At 36.2% G+C, this 10749-nt stretch overlaps 1 protein-coding gene across 1 annotated transcript; it reads right to left on the bottom strand.

The window, feature by feature from the left end:
- Positions 1–3207: 3207 nt before the first annotated feature.
- ABCC8 (multidrug resistance-associated protein 6) lies at positions 3208–9437 on the bottom strand. Its single transcript, XM_068479500.2, has 11 exons — positions 9133–9437; positions 6875–8838; positions 6473–6793; positions 6286–6372; positions 5580–6200; positions 5031–5490; positions 4731–4945; positions 4337–4642; positions 4150–4213; positions 3790–4029; positions 3208–3594 (listed from the first exon to the last, which is right to left on the bottom strand). The coding sequence occupies exons 1-11, from the start codon at positions 9155–9157 to the stop codon at positions 3494–3496; spliced, it is 4404 nt and encodes a 1467-aa protein (XP_068335601.2). The 5' UTR covers positions 9158–9437; the 3' UTR covers positions 3208–3493.
- Between the last annotated feature and the right edge of the window lie 1312 nt (positions 9438–10749).

Here is a 10749-nt window from a genome sequence, read left to right as displayed (position 1 = left end):
CAAAGAGCACAGACTATAGGTACTTCTTGTGAGGCTCCAAACCAATCCATTGCTGCAATACTCTTAAAACCAACAAATTGTTACCTAAAAAAAATAATAAAACCAAGTAAATAAAAAGATATATACAAAAATAATTAACTAAGAGTTGATAAACACAAATTATTTAAAACAATCCTCAGCAACGGTGTCAATTTCTTGATAGGGATTTTACCACCTGCAAAAGTAGGGATAAAAACACTTAAAAATACTTGCAAGAGAACAATGTAGTTATAGTATAAACGGCTCAAGCAAGGTCGTTTTTCACAGGGATTGAATGAATAATTTATGTAAATATCAAATCTTAATTAATTATTTGAAATAAAGATTGGAATAGGTTGGTTTTGAATTTAAAAATAATAAAAATGAATTTAATTAAAAAGGTTAAAGAAATTAGCAAAGTAAAGGAAACAAAAGAAAACGTTTTGAAAACCAAATTGTAAAAGACTAGGGTTCCGCCGTCCCTTTAACAATCTTACGTAGTTCTTTTAATTCCTAATGAATTACACATGCATATTTTGAGGGTTAGGTTTTCCTAAAATATGCCCTACTTGGAACCCCCAACATAGAACATATATCTAACATGCAACCCATCCGTGGCATCCAGATCAAATGTGAACATGCAAGACTCATTAAATTTTGTGAAACCTTTTGAAAAACCATAAAACTCCTAAGACGTGTCGTCCATCCTAAGTAGTTACACATGTTAACCACAAGAAGCCTTAATAAATTTTAGGGACATCCCTCAGCCAAAATTGCATCCAATTACTTATCTAAACATCCTAATGGTAGCTAAGCATTAAGATATAGAGACAGTTTAAAGCACATTGATTAATAATTCAAAGTATGCATGTATAATATCATAAGCAATTAAATAAAAACTACATATTCATGCTAAGGCTCAAGGCATCGCCCTAGCAAGCGAAACTAGTTACTAACAACCATAAAACTAAATATTATTAAGAATATGGATAGAAAACACCTTGAAAATAAACTTGAATCGTTAAAAGCTCTCCAAAGCCAAAGTATTACGTTCTCCCCCCTAACCCAATGGCTAAAAAGCCTTATTTATACTACTACAAAATAAAATCCTTCCTAGAAAAGGTCTTAGAATAAAACTAGGAAACGTAATAAAATAATAAAACAGAAAATAAAAGGTTTCCTATTTAAACTAAAATTCGGACTTCTCAGAAAATCACAATTTTGACTGACCAAATCAACTCCGATTTGGTCCCAAAAGGTCTTCTTGCTTTTTTTTTTATTTTTTTTATTTTTTTATTTTTTTATTTTTAAAGCTGAAGACATCCCTACAAATTCTCAGAAGGAATCTTCCTCAAAATACGCCATATTGACCTCCAAAATACCCAAAACGTCCAGAAACATCAATATGAGAAAGCTATGCGCTGGGCTTTAATTTCATTGTCATGGTCAAACGGCTTGGTAGAAAAATCTGAAATTTTGATACAATCATCTTGAAAGGCACATGAACATCCTCCAATTGGAATCACTCCAAAATTCTTCCGTTTGATCACTTTTTGCTTCAGAGGAAGTCGAATATCCTACATTGAAAATATAATCCAAAGTATCAAAATTCTACCAAAATAACCAATAAATTAATACTAAGATTAGGGTAAAATATATAGTATAATATGGACTCATCAATAACTTCTATTTTTTTTTGTTAATTTTGTCTTGCATTTGATGGTAATTATGCAATAGGATTAAAAAGACAACTCACATTTAAATTTTAAGTTGGTGTAGAAAGATGTTACATGAGTTTAAATAAATTTCCCTAATAATAATGAAGAAATTTTATGTTCTATTTATTTCTACTTTTTGCTTTTGCAACATAGAAAATAATGCAAATGTGGAAAATATGGAAGATAATGCTTTTTTCTCATTATATTTCTCTACAAGATTACAAAGGTATATATACATGAAACACGGGAAGGCTAATGACCGCTGGCCAGGTTAAGAACCATTGGCCAGCCTAAGTGCCCGTTGGCCAACACACCACAACCTTAACATCTGTGAAGTTATCCCTAATTATAGGAAAACTCTAATTACAAGTAACAAGATCAAATCACCCTAAATTAAGGGATACAAGCGTGTAGGTAGGGCAACCGCCAATACTTCCAATAGCAAATAATCCAATAAGCTCCCATTTCCCTAAGAAGGGAAATAGATTCACTCCAGATCTCACTTTTAAGAGCACAATGATTAGAAAAATTAGACTACTTAAATTGAATTTGACAGTCTTCGTTAACTCATTCAGCTGCCCCACCTCACACAAACTAAGGATTTCAATTTCTCTTTCACACAACTAAGGGCTAGCTAATGACAGCTCAAAGCTAATGCTTACTCTTTAATCCACACTAGATTTTGGATCCATTTTCCTTTAAAGAGACAATATTTGATTCCTCCACTATGATTCCACTGTCTAGCAATATTTTTTTTTCAATTCTAACCTACTGTGTTTCCCTGCAAATGATTGAATAATTATATGTGCCTTTTAGCTCTAATAGACAAAAAATATTAAGAAACGTCATGAGCTAGTGAAATGATTTGTATTCTTTAATTAGAAAGTGTCACACACTACGTTTAATGTCTAAATATTCAAAGCATATATGATATATCATCTAATGGAACTCCTAAAAGTAGTAGGGTACGTCAAACTATGCATGATAATATGGCAAGTAAGCTTTAGGAGAAGCACCTTGACCTTCTTTTTCTTGCGCAACATCTAATTTTATGGCTTTTTTACAAAATAATTTCGTTCTCCATGATCTGAATAGTTCATTTTGTAGATCATTAACCAATAATTTCTGCATAATTTTACTCCAATATGAAACTGTGGAGTGAACTCAAACAAAACTAGTAGTTAAGGACATAAAAACCAATTAATTGATTAGTGTTTGAACGCTAGTGCTTGTATTATATTCAGTTTTGTTTTTTTTATCCACTAGTATTAAACCTGTAAATGTTAGACATCAAGAAACTTTACTGCAAATCTAATTACCAATCCATTCCAAACCTTAGCATCAACTTCACTACGAAACCACCATCAATTTGATTCTGTAGAAGTAAAGGGATGGCCTTGGAAATTTGAATATACCCAAAAACAAAAAAAACAAAAAAACAAAAAGGAGAAAGATAAGGGACGAAAGGAAAGGAGCAAAACATCTGTTTCTACAACGAGTGTTATTCCAACATGATGATTTGAAGGTCTATTATTCCATTTTTATAGTGATCTCAAGCTTCTCATAACACGAAGACAATCTTAACAGCATTACGTTGATTTGTAAGTTACAAATGATAATTACATCTGCATTTTTTCTTCCACAATAAGCGTTACGTTCCATCGATGATTTCAGCCATGAATACTAATTTTCTAGGAGCAGGGAATTTATATTGCGAACTAGGTGAATTGTGGTTGCTGACATTTTAATTGGTGGCATCAGTTTTTCTTGCAGCTTGACCAATATTCAGCAACAAGCTTGGAGAAGTAGGAGTTGGTAGCCAACAGCTTTGAAGGTTGTTCATACTCCACCAACTTCCCTATTTTTTCAAACAAAATCACACTACATGTTAGCATTAGGATTTAATAACCAATTACAGAAACATCATATCCCCCTGGTGAGACTGGTTTATCAAAAATTTTAAAAATTCTAATTGAATTAGACGTGTTCGAATTTTTTCTGTCTCAAATTATATTGAAATGCGATTAAGAGATGATTGGAAAGAAAAGCATACCATAGGAGAGAACCATGACCATGTCACTGTCTATGACGGTTGGAACTCTGTGAGCTACAGTTATAACAGTGCATTCTGCGAATTCCTGCCTTATGATTCTCTGCAGAATGGCATCTGTTGAAGAATCAATGGAGGCAGTAGCCTCATCGAGAACTAAAATTCTGTTCCTCTTGAGAAGGACTCTTCCGAGGCAAAAGAGCTGGCGTTGCCCGACACTCCAATTTTCCCCTTCATCACTCACTGTTGAAGTCATTATAGTTATAATTTACAGTACAATATGATTGTAGTTGGAACCGGGGATTAAGTAAGATGTTCATCATTATGTTTCTCATTCAGTCATAGGAAAGATCATAAACTCACCAGAGGAGTCAAGTAGATTTGGTAGGTTGCTGACTGTCGCCTTGAGCTGGCACTTCTCTAGAGCCTGCAGATGAAAATGTCCTTAAAATCGTACTAGTACGAAACAGAACGCATTGTATGTAATGCCTAAAGTAAAATTATGCAGGGAAAGCCTTTTTCATCATTTAACCGGAGTCAGTTAGCTCACCCTCCATATCTCATCATCAGAGTAAAGACCTAGAGGATCCAAGTTGGTTCGGATGCTACCTCTGAAAAGAGTTGGTTCTTGGGGGATGATGCTTAGCTTCATTCTCAAATCTTTTAGGCCCATCGAACATATGTCAAGTCCATCTATAAGAATTTTACCACTTGCCGGCTCTACTAAGCGAAACAAAGCGCTTATGAGTGTAGTTTTTCCGCTTCCTGTCCTTCCCACAACTCCTACTCTAGTGCCTTCTTTGAATGTGCATGTAATTCCCTTTAGAACTAGAGGAGCATTTGAACGATACTTTATCTGTAATCAACCAAAAGAAATAATCAATTATTAGAATTTCAACCTGATCAAATGATAAGGTAGTTAAAGAACAACAATAGTATATTACCTTCAGAGAATAGAGCTCTATTCTACCCTTGTTAGGCCATGAAGATGGCGGCCTCTTGTCCTCCACAATTGCAGGAGGCTCTGGCGGAATCATCATGAATTGTTTTATCCTTTCAACTGAGATAATGTAGTTGGATAAGTTGCAATACCATCGTGTCACAAAAATTTGTGTCCCCGTTAACGTTAAAGCATATGACAGTGAAAGGCCAATAAGCCCTGCAGACATCAAGAAAATTTTCTTTTCAAGTTAAACACCTATAAACACCTGAAATTCAACACATGGATTGCTCTTAATAAGTACCTGGAGCAACATAACCCTTGGGAAGTAAGATAAGTAAGAAAGCAGCCACGAAAAGGGTCAAATTCTGAAGTACTTCTGTCCTTAAAATTAACCACTCCATGGTTGCGTTAGAATGAAAGAACAGTCGGGCATCTTTGTCAACTAGCTGCAAGTAGTTGTGGAAGAAACTGTCAACCATTTTAAAAGCTCTTATAGTAACCACTCCAAGTGCTGTCTCCGATGCATAGTTCATAACCGGAGCTTTGGTTGTTCCATTGATTCTTATTAGTTCCCTTGCAGTGGCTAGATAATACCCCTGAACATATTTTGCGGCAACCATGGCGAGAATGCCTACAATGAGAACTTGCCATGTGACAGAAGCCATAATTCCAATCGTTGCCAGGAGTTCAAGGCCAGCAGACATTATGAAGATGATGGAGAAAGGTACATCAAAATCCAAAATACTTAAATCAGATGAGGCCTGCAAAAGTATAAATATCAAATGGTTTTGATAACAAGTGATTGGAATACAGTTACCAGAGTGCATAAAGTAGCATTTTGTCTACTTACTCGTATCAAAATCCGGCCAACAGGGGTTGAGTCAAAGAAGAGCATGGGAGCCTTAAAAATAGTGTCGGTGAAACCAGAGAAAAAGGCTTTAGAAGCTTTCAATCCCATATAAGCTGCTGAAAATGACCTTAGGTATACAAAGACAGCACTAAGTGTTGAAATTGCTGTATAAACGCCGATGAGCATGCCATTGGTTACGTTAGGCATTTGAATGCCTAGAGCTAGCCAATAAGTTGAAACAGCCTGAAGACCAACAAAACCAGATTGTGTCATTATGCCGAAGATTAGAAGAAGAGTTCCTTTGGACACAAGAAAATAATCCTGGATGGGTTTCAGTCCAACATCACCAATCCCTCTCTCTTCTTCTTCTGTTAGTTGCACGCTAGGCACACCCTTCACAGAAATATCCCCTTCACTATTATTTGTAGTGAGGTAAGCTGTTTGAAGTTCCTCCGGCATAACTATATCTCCCTTTTCAGATTCTTCTTGGCTTTGATTATTCGAATGACCCAATGTTGTTACCGTATCTCTATGAGCATTTACAAGTTGCTCAAATGCTGTTCCTGCCATCAAGAGATTCTCATAGCTTCCGGATTGAGTAACTTGTCCACCCTCCATTACCTGCAAATGAAATAAGGTTTCATGAGCAAACCAATTTGAATATTTATTGCAAATAAACTGCAAAAATGAGTTAACAACAACGTACTAGAATTTTATCAACTTCTGAGAGGAATTCAACTTGATGAGTCACCAGAATTACAATTTTCTTTGCTAGAGTGGCCATGACGCATTCCTGCACAAGTCATTCAAATTGAGTAAACTGTTTATATGAGATTACGACACTAAATGTGATTTTCATGCTTCTTTAAACGCTTGATCTTTGTCTTTCTTACATGAAATAGAGTTGCACCAGTATGGGCATCCACTGCACTGAAGGGATCATCAAGGAGATAGATATCAGCTTCACTATAGACAGCTCGGGCCAGTTGAATCCGCTGCTTCTGCCCTCCACTCATGTTAATCCCCCTCTGGCCTATTTCAGTAAGATCACCATGGTCAAAACTATCGATGTCCTTATCCAAAGCACAAGCTTTTATGGCATTCTCATATTTGTTCTTGTCCATTGGCCTGCCGTAGAGTATGTTATCGCGGACTGTCCCACTTTGTATCCAAGAAGTCTGAGAAACATAGGCTATGGTTCCAAATACATCAACCTGCTTGCAAGCATTAATAAAGTTAGAATAAAAAATTTAGTGCATCGAGTATATTGAAGTTTTCATTTGTTTTCAACTCACAGTTCCTGAAATTTTCGGCATCTCTCCAAGTATAGCGTATAGTAGTGATGATTTTCCTGCTCCAACTTGTCCACAAACTGCAACTTTCTGCTCCCTTTGCACTTCTAAATTCACATCTTTGAGAGTTGGATCTATTGATTGATCAGGATACCAGCTGAAATTACCTCTTTTTATTCTTAAGCTCTTACCGGAATTCATTGAGAGCAACTTCCTTACTTCGTCATCTTTCAGCTCGTCATCAAGCAAAAACACATTGAGCCTGTCAAATGAAACCTTGACTTGGATCAGCACTGAAAGAGCCTCTGGTATCATTCTTACAGGTTCCCCCATGCTCCTTAGTGAAGCTAGAACCGTGAATATGGTACTTGCATTAAGAGGGACACTTTTGAAAATGATACATCCGAGAAAGACAACTGAAGAGATGATGGTGGGTGACATCCAATACAGCAAAGTGCCATAAGCCCTTCTAAATTGCGAGTCAGACAACCATTTGAATTCACGTTCACGAAGGGAATCGACAATGTTTTTAAATTTCTCTTCCCAAGACTGTAACTTGATGATTTTCATACTGTTCAGGATCTCAGAAGTGGCTCTGAGTCGCTCATCTTGAGCGATCATGAATTGGGACTGACACTTTTGAAGTGTCTTTGCAAATGGCACATTCAGGAGACCACAAATGACGAGAGGAAGCAAACCAGGAAGAGCACCAAGACCCACCACCCAAAAAAGAACTCCAATGGCAAGGAATAATTGCAACGCGTAGGTCCATGTCGAATGTAGCCACCATGGGAACTCGCCCATTCGATAGGCATCAACTGCTATATAATTTACAATCTCACCAGCTGAGTGCCTTCTCCTTCCCAAGCTAGAAAGCTTGAGCTGCTTTTTATAAACTGCCACCATCAAGGCTGACCTCATCCTCATTCCAGACCTCCTTGCGTCGAAAAACCAATGTCTCTGGCTCAAAGATTCAACCACTTTGGAAAGAACTAGACACCCTACTATAGTGAAGCCTTCAGAGAGAGTTGCATTTTCATTATTTGAGTAATTTACAAAAGCATACAGTATAAGAGGAGAAATTACAATTGCAATCGTCCTGATAAATGCACAAAATGCTATCCATATATTTTCTTTCATGTAAACTTTCACAACCGTCTGCAGAACCAGGTTCCTGGTGCTGCTTGAGCTTTTCTCCCTTAAGAGTGAATCCCATGCATTGGCAAACTTTAGGTACGCTAAATTTGCTTCATCTTCAGAAACAAGAGAAGGGATGTCTTCGAGAGCTAATGTTTTCGAGGAACCCAAGTTGAGTAAAGGGTTAATCCAAGCAAATGTCAGTTTGCTCAGGAAGCTAGCCCGGTCTAATTCTGATTTCTGGCTCTTTCCTGTCGATTTTTTGCTCAATAGAGGTTCAGATAGGCTATTATCTTGGGCATGCTGATGAACACAGTGACTGAGGTTTCGAACAGCACACAAGAGAAGTAAGAAGCTCATTGGCCATGTCATTGCATCAAACATCTGAATGCTATGAGTTCTTACAAGTATTTCGATGTTTAGAGCCGAGGCCAATGAAAAGGAGGAGAACCACCAAACAGAGTTCAAGATTTTGATCCATTTGGAACTTTGCACTAGCAATGAAGCAGTGAAAGAAATCCAAATTAGTCCTCTGGCAAAGTAATCCAACCGGACAAAATGTTCCGATTGATCATCACTTTCGGATATTAGATCCCATAAACCAGCAGCAAAATATGCAATGCTAGTAAGAGCACAGCAAATTGAAATAGCTAGAGAGAACTGGTCCCTTCTGGCTGGAACAGTAATGTAATGCTTCCGTATGGTGCTTATAAGGGTAAATAAGAGAAAAACACAGAGGAAGAGTAGATTTACGCCATTGATAATAGTTCTTTGAGTGCAGTAAGAACCCAGTTCCAGTTCACCACCACAAATCCATGAAAAACTATTCCCTGGATATCCGAAAACCAATCACAAATCATCACAAAAACTGCATGTTAAGCACTGGAAAAAGTTGGAAAACACAAGTAAAATGAAAAAGTGCATGGAGTGCAATTATACATTCACATAGAGAAATGATCAAACAGAAAGAAGGCGAAGAGTTGAAGACGTAAAAAGCTATACTAATGAAGATCATTGAATACCACACTATTGAATTCTACTTCACTACAACAGCAGCAAATTTATCAATCGAATTCACTGAAAAACATACCATGTTCATAGAGAAAATTATATTGTGTACTTACCAATTGAGCTCCTGAAGGAAGCCATACTTGTGCAACGTCTTTGCGGCAGCACCCCAAACTATGTATGAGAGATGAGCTCAAATATCAATATACATCTTCATAGAAAGAAGTACCCCACTTAACTTCTGCCCCTTGCACCTTCTCCAGACAAATAAAGTAGTATAACGTCTTGTCAGAAAAGAGAAAGTAATAAAACAGTGAATCTGCAGAAATGGTAGATCTCACATCAGCATCTTGTTTCATTTGTTTGTTTGATTGCATGGACAGTCTGTATTATCGGCAAACTAATAGACTACTTATTTATTATGGAGGCATCAGGCATTTCCTTGTTATTATAAACTTCACGTCTACAATTTTGCTTCTCGCATTTCTATTTATTATATAAAAACAAGCTACTTAGCAAACATGTATACACAATTCAGCCAAACATTCATTCTTTATTTAGTCCAACTTGACTGCACAAACCCCAGGTTTTTAATTTTTCTTTTAATTTGTCTTTGGTGTATATTTTTTTGCAGTTTCATATGTTTACGTACAAGAACGGGTCAAATTTAAAAAAACAAAAACAGATCATATATCTTCATTACGTATTCCAGTGCACTAAGGTCACGGGACATTGTAGCCACACCCGAATGTATGAACAAGAACAATGTTCCACCTTTTTCTCTCTTTTTTCCTTTTCTTGCTAATCATCATTGATCTGGTAAAAAACATTCGCAGAAAAACAAATTTCACAGACTTTCAGTTTTTACTTTCTACATTTTATTCGGTCTTATATTGTTTACGTACACCTACAATGTAAAAACAATTACAGGAGGACACCTTTGTATCTCTATTCTTTTTTTTTTCACTAATCATTAAACTCGTGAAAAACATTTGCAGAAAGCAAATTTCAAAACTTTGAATAACCCTTTATTTTACCAACTCTAATTAGTAATAATCCATTGTTTAATCATATTATCATCACCGACAATAATAATCAAGAGGCGGAGCAGGAGGGACTCACTTGGCAATTTGGTTTTGTGGGCTTTGAGTTTTAGCCATCGCTCTTTTTATCATGTGCTCTTGTCCTGTCCAGACCATATTAAATGGGTTGAAGGCGACCGTGATTTGTATTGGAAAGTGGGGAATGATTCCCATTAATATCAAATAGATGAAGAGAATAGATCGACAAGAAAACAGATACGTACGTATCAATATCACTTTGGAGACGTTGGAATAGGTAGTGATTGTTGCGGCCAAAAATCGTCAATCATGGGAGTCATGACACTTGGGATATAACTGGCGTGTCATGTCTTAAGTCGTTAAATATTACAATAGTCTACATATAGTAAAATGTGAAAAATATACATATTTATATGGAGAGATTCAAGATTCATGAATTTTTTTTTTTTTTTTTAATAACTGATAAAATGTCTTGAGCCCGTTTGACAATCGTTTTAATAGAAAATAAAAATTTATTTGATAACTATTATTGGAAACTAAAAACCAAAAGCCAAACTTTATAAACGCTCAAAAATAAGGCGAGGCCAAAATTTTGATAACCATTTTGGTTTCACACCCAAACCAATTATTATATAACATCAGTTTGTTCTGATTTTAACTAAGGTAATGGGT

The sequence above is a fragment of the Pyrus communis genome, chromosome 9 (genome assembly GCF_041283825.1).
Source record: "Pyrus communis isolate YQ-2024b chromosome 9, ASM4128382v1, whole genome shotgun sequence".
NCBI lineage: Eukaryota > Viridiplantae > Streptophyta > Magnoliopsida > Rosales > Rosaceae > Pyrus > Pyrus communis.
Note: the sequence above shows the minus strand (reverse complement) of the source record. Positions and strands in the feature narration are given on the sequence as shown.

What these genes read in the sequence shown, in the direction of transcription:
- ABCC8 (XM_068479500.2), bottom strand. Translation starts at nt 9,157, where the DNA reads ATGGCTTCCTTCAGGAGCTCAATTG. An exon ending in TGCCGAAAATTTCAGGAACT is followed by an intron (nt 6,794 to 6,874) that starts GTGAGTTGAAAA and finishes GCTTGCAAGCAG; the next exon opens with GTTGATGTATTTGGAACCAT. An exon ending in CAAGGGTTATGTTGCTCCAG is followed by an intron (nt 4,946 to 5,030) that starts GTACTTATTAAG and finishes TGATGTCTGCAG; the next exon opens with GGCTTATTGGCCTTTCACTG.